This window comes from Perissodus microlepis, chromosome 18 (genome assembly GCF_051167445.1).
Source record: "Perissodus microlepis isolate ML-2025 ecotype Zambia chromosome 18, ASM5116744v1, whole genome shotgun sequence".
Taxonomy (NCBI): Eukaryota; Metazoa; Chordata; class Actinopteri; order Cichliformes; family Cichlidae; genus Perissodus; species Perissodus microlepis.
The window spans coordinates 32,524,703-32,537,518 of record NC_140478.1 but is presented as its reverse complement, the minus strand read 5'-3'; the positions used below and the strand labels follow the sequence as shown (position 1 = coordinate 32,537,518).

Here is a 12,816-nt window from a genome sequence, read left to right as displayed (position 1 = left end):
CGGCTTCCTCCCACTGTCCAAAGACATGCACTTAGTGGGGATAGGTTAATTGGTTAATCCAAATTGCCCATAGGTGTGAATGTGCGAGTGAATGTGAGTGAGAATGGTTGTCTGTCTCTGTGTGTTGGCCTGGCGACCTGTCCAGGGTGTACCCCGCCTCTCGTCCTATGACAGCTGGGATAGGCTCCAGCGCCCCCCGCGACCCTGAAAAGGATAAGCAGTAGCGGATGGATGGATGAATTGAATTAGAAATATTAATCAGCTTCTAGATTTTAAAAAGTGTTTGTTTTAGGGTGTCAAATAACTCATTGCTTGGTCAGATGTGAGTCAGATGTTCTCACTGCTGCTAGTTCAATCAGTCCAAAACAAAGTTACTGCAAACTATTATATAAATAACAAATATAAATAATAATAACTAGAGTTCTGAAGCAACAGTCCAAAACTCAAAACACTGGGCTAAAGACCCAGGATTGTGACAATTGTAAGAAAAAGAAAATGATGAATCTAAAACTCTGAAACATGACATTTAGATTCAGTGTGACTTTTAGATTTTGTTGCACTTTCTTAATTGTTAAGTAATAGGAAACAGTCCCTGCTGTAACTGCACCTGTTACTTTAAGTTATTTAAATTTTCTCCACCACAGTAATCAAGACAAAAACATAAAGTGAAGCAGCGTCGGTGTACTTACAGTAGACAGATGTGTGATCCTCTGAGGTCTCTGCTCTTCGTTCTCTTTTATATTCACTGTGAGGACAAAAAACCTTCACTGCAAGAAGAGAAAGCAGAAGAGCTTCAGGCTCGTTTCTCAGATTCGTGTGTGACCTGTGAAAATACGTGTTCAGTGTGCAGGCAGGAAACCCACAGTACGAGCCTGCAGTCATGCTCACAGCTCTCTGAGGCTCTGCTTACATGACAGCAGGTGGATAAAAACTCTTCCCCTCTATGAGCTGAAAAAGAAGAGAAGTCATTTAAGTGACTTTGAACATGAAACTGTATCATCAAAAGATTCATATTTAAGGCTCCATGCAAAGAAGAAGCCACATGTGAGCATGATCCAGAAACACGGCTGTCTTCTCTGGGGCAAAACTCATTTAAAATGGACTGAGTGGAAAACATGGCTGCCAGGTCCTCTAGACTAAAGAGGAGAGGGACCATTTGGCTTGTTATCAGCAATCAGCTCAAACACCTGAATCTCTGATAGTATGGAGTGCATCAGAGGCTGTGGAATCTGGAAATCAATCAATACTGAAACTTATTTACAGGTTTTAGAGCAACATATGCACCAACTCAGACATCTCAGATCTTTTTCAGGGGTGATGCTAAACTGCAGCTATGACTACAGCATGGCTTTTGGTAAAAGACTGTGGATGCTAAACTATCCAGACGTTTCACCAGCTGAAAACATCTGGAGCATCATGAAACAAAAATACATGAACGAACACCCAGGACTGCTGAGCAGCTGATATCAGATTGGGACAAAGTCCAGCAGCTTTTGTGAATCTAAAATCGGGTTTAGGAGATTTGGAATCATTTCACTCTTGTTATTTAGTTTTTACGCAGCAACCCAACTTTATTGGAATAAGAGTTGCAGGCCTCCTAGTTTCCTAAGCTTCTGTAGTAATTAGTGATGATTGTCGATCTTGGCTACATCACTGACAGGAAGTGATAACCGCTAATTCATCTGATTTTTGTGAAAAAGCAGAAGAGCATCAGGCTCATTTCCCTGAGCAGTGTGTGGCCTGTGAAATAAACGTGTCTAATGTACACGCTGAAAAACCAGACTACGAGCCTGCAGTCATGATTGTGCCTCTTTGAGGCTGTTCTTTTGTTCTCCGAGGCCTTGAGCTAAATGTTCTAGTATATTACATTAATGTTATGTTATTTATGTGAACATGTAATTTTACTGAGATTTCAGTCTCTTTTTCCAAAGACAGACATCAATAATATGAACACAGTTCATCCACAAGTGCAGAATAGAATAGAATAGAATAGAATAGAATAGAATAGAATGCCTTTATTGTCACTATACAGTTGTACAATGAGATACAGAGCATCTCCTACTCAGTGTAAACATGCTGGGGGGGGGGGGGGGGGGGGGGGGGGGGTACAGTTCTGCAGCGCTATGTACATATGGACAGTATTAACATAGGGAAAAACATATATATATATAAAATGTACAATATACAAGCCGTAAGTAATATGTAATGAATAGTGTTATGTATATACAGTTGAGTTATTGCACATGGAATTGGTATAAATAGAGTTATGTATATACAGTAGCAGCGTGTAATCCTTTAAAACTGACATCAACAAAGAAAACCACATTTATTGCAGGGACCATTAACACTAAAAAGGCTGAGGAATAACTGAACGTTTGACACAGTGAGCAGGAAAGTGCCCGTGAGACAGCTGGAGATCCACAAACCATCCTGCTAGAGACACAGTAACGGAGTACTAAGAACTGTGTGTGACTTCTTCAGTCTGACAACGTTCGGCCAGGTGAACAGGATGAGGTCTGGACTTTGGGCCGCTGCAACTCATTGGCACTTTTTTTAAGCTGTTCTTTTGGAGATCTGCTGCTGTGCTTAGGCTCATAATCCTGTTGATCACTCAGTTTAGTTAGATGGCCTCACATTTGAATCTAGAATAATTTGATATATGGAAGAGTTCAGTATCAACTCAGTGACCCTCCACCGCCGTGCTGACAGATGCTATGAGGTGTTTGTGCTGATATACTGTTTTTGGGTTTGCTCGAAACACATGCACAAAGAAGCCATCGTGCAGTTGAGAGTGTCTGCTTTGTGAGCTCTGCTGCAGTTTCATGCTCTCGAGGTTGACTGCTGTTGAAACTTGTTCGATTTGGGTAAGAGAAGTAAGCAGACTGGATCCAGGTAGGTGCCAAAAATAGTGATCTTTATTTACACACTTGCGCAGAGTGTGGGAAGAAACTTGCAACAACAATCTTACAATCTTCCTCGAGCAGACCGCTCCCCATCCTTATATTACCCTGATGACATCACAGCTAGATCTTACTGGAAATGATAACAGTTCCAAAGTTCTCCTTATATAGGCATCCAATACTACTTTCGAGACCAACAAGTGTGTGATATGTTGTGCAATTTTGTGAGACTGTGTGTCCAACCGAGAGATTGTCCTGAGACGACCTCCCTGTTCTTAATACGTGCGGGAGTGAACGTGCGTACTTTCCATGACTCTCTATGTGCATGTTGGTGTAGGCCTGAATATATGTGTAAGTGAATGTAGAAGGCCCTACTGGACCCACAGCTTCGAGAGGTGTGAATACAATGATATGGATACCATTTGCAACAGCTTAAGCAGATAGAAAAAATGATAGAGAACAACAATAGACTAATTAAAGTGATGATAATATGCATACATTAATATTTTGCTCAGATTATCATAGATATAATTCAGAGATTATTCTGTCAACTGGTTCGACAATGATGAATGATTGATCAATGATAGTTCTGATTATAAATTGTCACCATAAGAATACAAAATAAAATATCTCTTGTCCACACTCCTCCTCTTTGGCCATCGGCCAACCTTTACCCGAATTTTGTTTCACTCCTCCGTCCAGGCGGCTTCTCGCAATGGCATCATATACCCCGGACCAGCTGAACCAGCTGAACCAGAGTCTAGGGCCCTGCTTACCAGTTTTACCAACACTCGCCTTACCAGAGGAATGAGACAACATCCGATCATCAATATACCTAGAAAAACTATAAGAGAAAACATGGCAGACATAAACACACCCTTCCATTGCCCAAAGACAGACATGATCCAGTCTCCCAGCCCCGTGTTCACACCTGATTGCTCATGCATGGTTCTAGATAACGTTTTCAGATTCTCCAGCGCCCGAGTGATCGTTCCGTCCGGAGCAGTATTGTTGGGAATAAAGGTGCAGCACATGTCACCAAACATTGCACATACTCCACCCTTCTCAGCCAACAACATGTCCAGAGCCATTCGATTTTGGACTCCCATCAAAGACGTCGGACCTAATTGTTCCGCAAGGCCTTCCACTGCGTCCCTAGTGAGATTAGAGAGTCTCAGCACATTATAATGCACATAATTAATGCGATCAACATTTTTATTTGGAGTTATCCATAAAAACACACTTTCAAAGCCGGCCGCTATCTGATTAACTAACTTATACTCATCTGGAACTCCCTTGGGAACTCCTATTGAGTCAATCCAGGTTGGCGAGTCCCATCTTGGGTCATATTTGTGCGTACCCCTTGTATCTCTCCTACGTCTGGCTGTCAACACACCCGTGTCCTGCTGTGAAACTGTTTCTACTCTACTTCCTATAAGCATCAACGGTGCACCTAGGCGCACCAGAGCACATGTTCCCACACTCCCCAGGGGAACCTGCACCAAAAGGGTGTACTGCCCACAATAATAATATAGCCCACCCCTTGCCCAGGTGCCTATGATTGTGGTTGGGTCACTTACATTATTAGTAGTCCTACCTGGGATCGTCCTCTGACACCAGCTTGGATCAATCCTTCCTAACGTATATCTTACGCTGTCTGTAGAGAACTCAAAACATGTATAATTATCTCGTTTAGGTGTGAATGAACCTGGTTGTGTACGTTTATCAATTGGCGGATATAAACCTGACAAAGTGGTGCAGTTACCTGTGTTCACCGCCTCTCTAGTTAATCTCAGCATACAATTATAACCCCACTCATCCTCTGGATACAGAGGAGCGGGTTCAGTGAACAGACGAGGTCGAGCTGTAGCACAAGCAACACAATCAACCACTTCCTGCTCTTTAGCATTTTGAGCCACCCAATCTAACCAAAGATTCCTATCACCAAAACCTGTGGCCCGCTCTATTAACTCTTGGGGTTTTAATCTAGTGTAATCTGTGGCAACAAGCCATGTCTCTTCTGAATCCTTGTAAGTAACTGTCTCTAGGGGGTCCATTTGCTCTATGAGATTCATTGCAGTGTCGTTCCCTATCGGTTTAGGTCTTGGATTGAATAAGTTCACCCGAATTATCCCTGCTGGATCTGTCCCTGCTTTATCTACCCCTATGACCAGATAAAACGCACCCCCGTCATACCCCGCTTCAGGGAGTTCGCTCCATGGTCCTAGGGAAAGAGTGACAGGGTTCTGTGTAACAGAATAATCTCTCTGAATGGCTATCCCTTGCAGGGCCTGTGGCACTGTTGGCCACCATCCTACTCCTGTCCAAGCAACCACATCCTGCCAAGAACACCACTGATCTGTTATATAAGTGTAAATGTCTCCTTCCATTGATGGTCCCCACACCGACTTAGGGTAACATACCATAGGGTGATAACAAATCCACACATCATATGTTCTCCAGCTGCTACCGTCTCCTGGGCATCTAATTACCTCACACAAATCGAATGTGAAGGCTGTCGTGGACCCATTAACATACCCAAACTCAACTCCCCCACTGGCTGTGAGACACCCATCGTTCCCACCTGAGCCAACCTCGCGCTTGAATTTCCTTGACGACTTGATCGGTTTGGACTCTGGAGCGGATAGACCTCTGCGTCTGGGCAATTCACCTGTCTGCCAATAAACAAACAAACACATTATAACACTTATTATCCCCAACATCCCCGTTATTTTCCAATTTTCCCACAACTTCATGATCACTGTTCCCAGGCTCGTTTTACTTTTACTTTAAACTTCGTAATAAGAGTATAACGTTATGAGTATAAAAGTATGCGATTATCGTACAAAACTATTACGACTCCTTTAAACTATAAAATACTTTAGACTAGAGCCCTAGCCTATTAGGAGCCTGAAATGAATTAATGCTTGGCATGTGACGCTCCTCTTCTTTCTTCGTCTCCCCAGGTAGACTGCTGGGGAGAACCGCGGCACAGGGGGAGAGGATTATTCTGCCTCTATGTTCCCCCCTGTGTTACTTGGGGTGGAGCTTATCTCGAGTAAGCTCTCATCGGCCACGGCACATTGAGACCAATGGAACCAGGTCTCACCCTTTCCCTTCAGCCGAACCGCACTGGTAGTGCGAGCCGTCACCTCGAATGGCCCCCTCCACTTTCGCTTAATGACCTTCAGCCACACCGCCTTGGCGTCGGGTACGGACCTGTCCTCCGCATTCACCCCCTCTCCAACCTGTTGTGTGAAACTAGACACAAGAGCTTTTAATTCTTTCCAACATTCAGTATGGTTTCTGTTACTTTTTATACTTTCTTCCGCCGGGACTGTTGTCCAAGGACCTGGAAACTGTCGTCCTGTCAACAGCTCATATGGTGTGAAACCTGTGGATTGATTAACACAACATCTTATTATCATCAATGCAATTGGCAGGGCTGCCACCCAATTTAGCCCCGTCTGAGCAGAAATTTTAGCAATTTTATTTTTCAGGTTTAGATTCATTCTTTCTACTTTCCCCTGCGACTGGGGATGATATACAGTGCCAAATCTGTGTTGCAACCCCAGCTTCTGTTCTACCTCTGCCAAATCTTTGTTTTTGAAATGAGTCCCATTGTCTGACCTAATTCTCTTAGGAAAACCATGCCGGGGGATGTAATGATTGATTAAACACTTAATCACACTTTTTGCATCCTCCCTCTTTGTTGGCCACGCTTTGGGCCATCCCGTCAGAGCATCTACACTTACCAGTAGATATCGAACTCCTCCTGGCCCTGGATCAATCATGTCAGTGAAGTCGATCACAAGCTCTTCACCTGGTCTCTCTGGGATGGGAAATTTTCCTGCCTCTGGCTTAATTACTGGTTTTGGATTGTGCCTCCCACAGATCAGACACGTCCTGGCTTTCTCCTTGATCATATCCTTCAAAAAGGGATGCCACCAATGGCACAGATGTCTTCCCATCTGGGCCACACCTACATGGCCAAGCCCATGCGCTTCGGCAATCTTCTGTTTTGCCAGGTTGGCCGTCAACACTGGTCGTCCGTCAGGTCCTCGCCAGAGACCTCCTTCTTCCCAGGCTCCTCGACTCTTCCAGACCCCCTTCTCTTCTGGGGCCGCCTCCTCTTGGGCCTTCCTGGCCTCCTCTAGCATGTTGACTCCTACCTCTTCCTCCGCGGTTATTTGCACCATCTGTCGTAGTGCTTTATAGCCTGCTGCCTCCTTGGCCGCTCGGTCAGCTTCCTGATTTCCCCTGGCCACCATGCCAGTCCCTGAGGAGTGACCTTTGCATTTTATGATGCTCACCTCCTCTGGATCTCCCAAGGCCTGCTCAAGTTCCTCCATTTCCTTCTTGTGGCAGATTGGTGCATTATCTGCTGTCCTGAATCCTGCTCTTCTCCACTGGGCCAGCTCCACGTGAGCTGCTCCAAAGGCATAAGCTGAGTCCGTGTAAATGTTGACTCTTTTTCCTTTTGCAAGTCTCAGAGCTCGACTTAGAGCAATTACTTCTGCTCTTTGGGCTGACTGCTGCCCTTCAAGTCTTTCAGCCTCCTTCACTTCAAATTCAGCCCCTTTTCTGCAAACTACCGCGTAGCCTTCTTTCAATCCTTCCTCATCTCTGTAGCAGCATCCATCCGTGAACCAATCTTCAGCTCCCAGTACAGGTTCCGCTTTCAAGTCTTCTCTTATCTTCTCGTCGACTTCAGCTCTCTTTGCACAGTCGTGCGGCTCTCCTGACCCCATTAAATCTGCCATGTTGATTCCTTCATGCGTGAAGGTCAAATTGGGAGCGTCTAAAACTTTACTCACTCTCTGTTGTGTCAATGGTGTCATGGTGAAGGCTTGTGAGTTAACATATGCCACCACACTGTGGGTGGTCAGCACCTTCAACGGATGGTCCCTCACTATATGTGCTGTCTTTTGTATAATCTTTGACACCCCAATGGCATGCTGTGTGCATCCCGGGTGCCTTGTCTCTAATGGATCCAGTCTGACGCTGACGTACATAAGTACATCTCTCCCTCCCCCTTTTTTCTGAAACAACACCCCATTAACTATCCCGTGTGTTTCTGAAACATCAAGATAGAAGGGTTCATCATAATTAGGGATGGCAAGATCAGCCGATCTTGACAAGTCCTGTTTCAATGCGATGAACGCCGACTCAGTGGCCGATGTCCATGGCAGTTCAGCCTTCAGGTTACGGACACCCACCGTTTTCACCAAATCCCTCAAAAGGGCTGTTTTCCCTGCATAATTTGGAATGAAGTGACGGCTGTATCCTGTTAAACCTAAGAATGAGAGCAACTCCTTAACCGTACGCGGTTTTGGATGTGTCAAAATCTGATCGCGATGGGTGTTTAGCAAACCCACTAATTTGTGAGCAATGACACGGCCCAGAAATGTTACTTCTGGTCAGACCAACTGCAACTTTTCTTTACTCACTTTGAAACCGCACTCAGCGAGTCTCTTCAGTATGGTAAGTGAAGCTGCCGTACAGGCCGAAGCAGACGGAGCCGCAATGAGCAAATCATCAACATATTGCACCAGTGAACACCCCTCTGGTAGATGGCATGGCGATAGAGCTTCTTTCAACACTTGGTTGAAAATGCCCGGGGAGAGTGCAAACCCTTGTGGCAACCGTGTGTATCTGTACTGTTGCCCCCTGTATGTGAATGAAAAAATGTCCCTCAGAGACTCATGTAATGGGAGACAGAAAAATGCATTCGCTAGATCAATACATGTAAACCACTTCTGTTCTGGTGTTAATGCCGTCAATGCTGTGTATGGATTTGGGACAGGCACCGTGTCAGTACGTAAAATGGCATTAATGGCTCTTAAGTCATGTGCCATTCTGTACTTTCCTGTCCCGTGCTTTTCTACTGGCAAAATAGGAGTGTTCCAGTAAGATTGTGAGGGCTCAAGCACCCCTACTTTCAATAGCCCTTCAATGGTTTCTGCAATTCCCTCTTCAGCTGCTCTCTTTTGCCTATACTGCGGTTTCCAAATTGCCGTTTCAGACTTCAGCTGGAACAAAACAGGCGAGCAAGTTGCCAGGCCCACATCCGTAGACCCTGCTGACCATAAGGTGTCAGGAAGAGTCGCAAGTGCGGCCACTGCATCCGCATGGTCTATTCTTTCTCTCCCATGGATTCTTGAGATTTGTTCATGCTCCAATATCACTGTGTCCTCTGATAGACAAGTGATACGGTAAATTTTGCATTTTGGCGAGTACCAAACGTCTGGAATCTGAGTAGCTTGCCAGCCCGGTTCATCGAGGGCTCTCTTGACCATTGTTCCCAGCTCCCTCGCCTGATGACCCTCATGGACCGCCAATGTAATATGGGGCACTGAATCAGGTCCCATTTTGAACCAAGGCCGTTGTTCTTCGGTTAAATTTACTCCTGCAGCGACGCCTTCAGGACCAACATAGATGTTCTGAGAGCGTATGTTCCAAGTCTGACCCTCAAGTTCAGTCTGGAACTGGTCCCTATAAATTTCATCCTCGTTCTTATCATAATAGAGGGTCACATGGTATGGATCTCGCGGAAAAGAATAGACAGCCAAGGCCATAATCCAAGGTTTCCACAGCTGATACAGTCTCAAAATGCCTTCATCCACCAACCGACCCCAGTAAATGTCAGCTGTAGTTTGTTCACAGTCTTTCAGCAAATACTGGTTCTTTGAAATTGTCCCCAGGCACAGAAACTCTTTTCCTCCTGGAAGTGTAACTGTTAATCCATCAGCTGAGCACATGACAGTGGCTCCCAATTTAATGAGCAGGTCCCTGCCCATCAAATTCACTGGCACCTGAGGAGACACCACATAGCTGTGCTTCAATGTCTGATTTCCCAGCACCGTCCGGGCTGGATTGGTTATTGGCAGAGTCATTGGAACCCCAGAGAAACCCACCACACTAACCGTGTGTTCGGAAAGTGTGACACTGCTTGGTCTTTGTCTCAGCGTTGAGTAAGTAGCTCCAGTGTCCACAAGGAAGGTCATTTCAGTCCCTTCCACACTCATTGACAACATCGGATCTGCCATTCCCATGTCGTCTTGTCTCTGTGGGTCCCGTCAGTACAGCTCCTCCTCTCCGCCCCAGTAGGCCAGGGGATACTGAGCCACCGGCGCCATGCTTGGGTTTGGAGCTTGATGTCCCCTTGTCTGGACCACTCTGCCTCGAAGAGCTCCCTGTGCCTGGGGTGGAGATGGATAACCAAGTTCTAGCTGTCGTGGTGTAGGACAATCACGAGCCCAATGTCCTCGTCCTCCACACCTTCTGCATACATTCGGGTCCAGCATAGGTCCCCCCAGACCACGGCCCCTTGGTCCGCCTCCTCTTTGAGATCCACCACGCCCCCTCAACGACCTAGTAGCCCCCCAATTCCCCGCGGGTCTTCCTTGCCTTGGTCCATTGGCGGGCCATCGGTCATCAGGGTACAGAACCGGATCCAAATCTGGCCAATCAGGCTCCGGATTGCCCTGTGGCTGCGCCACCAGCATCTTCTTAGCTCCATCTTTGTTTTCCTTTTTCTTTTCGTTTAGTTTTTCTCTCGCCTCAGCCAATTTCAATTTTACTAACTGCCCTTGCGCCTCCTCCAGCTCCTGTTTTTTCTTGTTCACCTCGTCTCTTTCCAGCTCAAGTCGATGTATGATATGCCTCTCCCATTTTGCTGAATCCGCCACCGCAAAGTCTGGATTCTTCTGTAGATCTGCTCTCACTCGTTCTGGCAGACCTGCTAACACCGCACATCGAAACCAGGCCTGGGGTTCCCCTTCCTGTCCCCAAAGAGTGCCACCCTCCAGGGTCAGCACTGGACAGATGTAAGGAGGGGGTGGTGCACTGGGGAATTCCTTCAAGCTGGGATATAACCTCCCCTCGGCCTGGGCTTCCTCTACCAGCCCTGGCGTGGGGTCCTTGACCTCGTCTTTCATCGAGGGGGAGACACCTCGGCAGACAATCACATACTTGCAGTACTTACTCTGTTTCTCCATCATCAGTTTCTTTTCTACCTTCACTTTTCTCCCCTTAAAACGTCCCAAGTGTTCCTCTTCAAGCTCTTTGATCCTCTTCTCACATTTCTCACCTTCAACTTGGAAGATGGAATGAAGAGGGATTCTATCCTCCAACGTCTTCTGTTGATTTTCACATAATTCCTTCACTTCTCTTTCCAGATCTTGACACTGGCGGGCAATCTCCTTTGAAGTCCCCTCAGCAGTAATTTTAATTGCTTTCTTCAATTGCTGTATTTGCTCCTTCAGTGGCTTGTATCTCTTTGCCCCATCAGGGGTCACCTTTTCCTCTTCAGCCATTTTGCTTTTCGACCTCACTTACCTTTACCAAAATGGCCGCTCTTCGGCTCCTCCCTTTGGGGTTGCCTCACTGTAGTTCCCCTTTCGGCAGTCAGAATCCCACAAGCTGGTCAAGCTTAACCTCCGCTAGGCTCTAGCCGGGGAGAGACCGCCCACAGACACACACACACACACACACACACACACACACACACACTCTCTAATGCTCCTTTCAAGACAAAACTTCACAAACGTCTAACCAATTTAAGCACCCAAAGCCAGCAAAAACTCACTCTCACATTCACTTCCCTAACAACTACAAAGTTTTCACACATGAGAATAATCCAATCAATCTACTATGCACGCCGTTTCCCTCCTTATAGCGAGAGACTCACCCGATTTTTAAAAGACTTTATATACACTAGGAAATCACAAACACAAGACTACAAGGTTTAGTTTATTTAATATATTGAAATCCTTTCACCACACTTCTGAAACACACCTTCACCTTCCCAAAAAGGAAACTGAGAAGCAGAGAAATGGAGCAGTAGGGAGATGGAACAAAGCCAGCAGCTACACACACAGAGCTCCCCACAGAGCCCCCTCTCCTCCTCTCAGAGAGAGAAAAGAAAGAGTTTTCCTTTTTTCACTCTGCAACCACACAGGAGAAATTCAACAGACAGTTTATACCACTAATTTACACTTTATTTACACATTATTTACACACACGCACGGGCCCATATAAACGTATGAAAACACCATATGCCAGAACAGCTTATCTTCTTTATTTCTCTACCGATATTCCTAAGTTTTTCGACTAATTTAAAAGCATCTTTCAGCCCAGGGCCGCGCCTTGCTAATCAATTAAACCCGCTTCGAGGACGCCCCCGCCGAGAGCGGTCAGATTCCTAAGCCCTACTTAATTTATAACTGCTTCCCGCCAGGCAACAAGGACCTCCACCAGCCACGTGAAATATCACAGTTCACGCTTTTGGCTTTACTTAAAGTTCACAAGTCCCTGACGTTAAATAGTCACAGCCGGGTCGCACCCTGTCACTCAAACAGCGCAGTAAGGAAAGTGATCCCCTTGATCACTTTAGTTTTTAAGGGGGGCTCGAAATCCCCCGGGTACCACCCGAGCTTTTAACCTGACCGTGCGTCCACGATCAGGGGTCGCCGCCACACGCTGAGCAACTGCGCTCTTAGGGGCCGCGCCCCAGTCCTAAGACAATTTATTCAAGTGTATTATAAGCATCACTGCGGGGTCTTAGCCCGCGGTTATTTCGACGCCCGAACCGCGTTCTGCTGATCAATCAGACCGAATACCCTAAACTACTGGTTGGCTGGCTGGCCTCCCCAGTCAACCCACATCACTTTAAACACACACCGTATTGACTTAAACACATAACCTCTTAACTCAAAATTCGCCCCCAAAATAAACAGCAATAAATTTAGTCAGTCCAATATTCCCTGCTTTTAGCACTAATTACCCCAAGATCACTATGGACAGACACCAGAAGCCCATACTGAGTGAATATTATTAAATTTAGTTTTAACTTCCAATTTAGCGCCTTTGGATAAAAATCAACAGGTGGCACTCACCTTCTACTTCGCCTGGC

General features: G+C 46.0%; 2 protein-coding genes across 2 annotated transcripts; both read right to left on the bottom strand.

Annotated features, from left to right (window-relative positions):
• Window positions 1–2,893: 2,893 nt before the first annotated feature.
• On the bottom strand, window positions 2,894–7,915 carry LOC146368618 (uncharacterized). Its single transcript, XM_084912199.1, has 2 exons — window positions 5,485–7,915; window positions 2,894–4,055 (listed from the first exon to the last, which is right to left on the bottom strand). The coding sequence occupies exon 1, from the start codon at window positions 7,913–7,915 to the stop codon at window positions 5,906–5,908; it is 2,010 nt and encodes a 669-aa protein (XP_084768325.1). The 3' UTR covers window positions 2,894–4,055; window positions 5,485–5,905.
• On the bottom strand, window positions 2,894–9,955 carry LOC146368617 (uncharacterized). The gene has a single exon (XM_084912214.1). The coding sequence runs from the start codon at window positions 9,953–9,955 to the stop codon at window positions 8,321–8,323; it is 1,635 nt and encodes a 544-aa protein (XP_084768340.1). The 3' UTR covers window positions 2,894–8,320.
• Window positions 9,956–12,816: the final 2,861 nt, after the last annotated feature.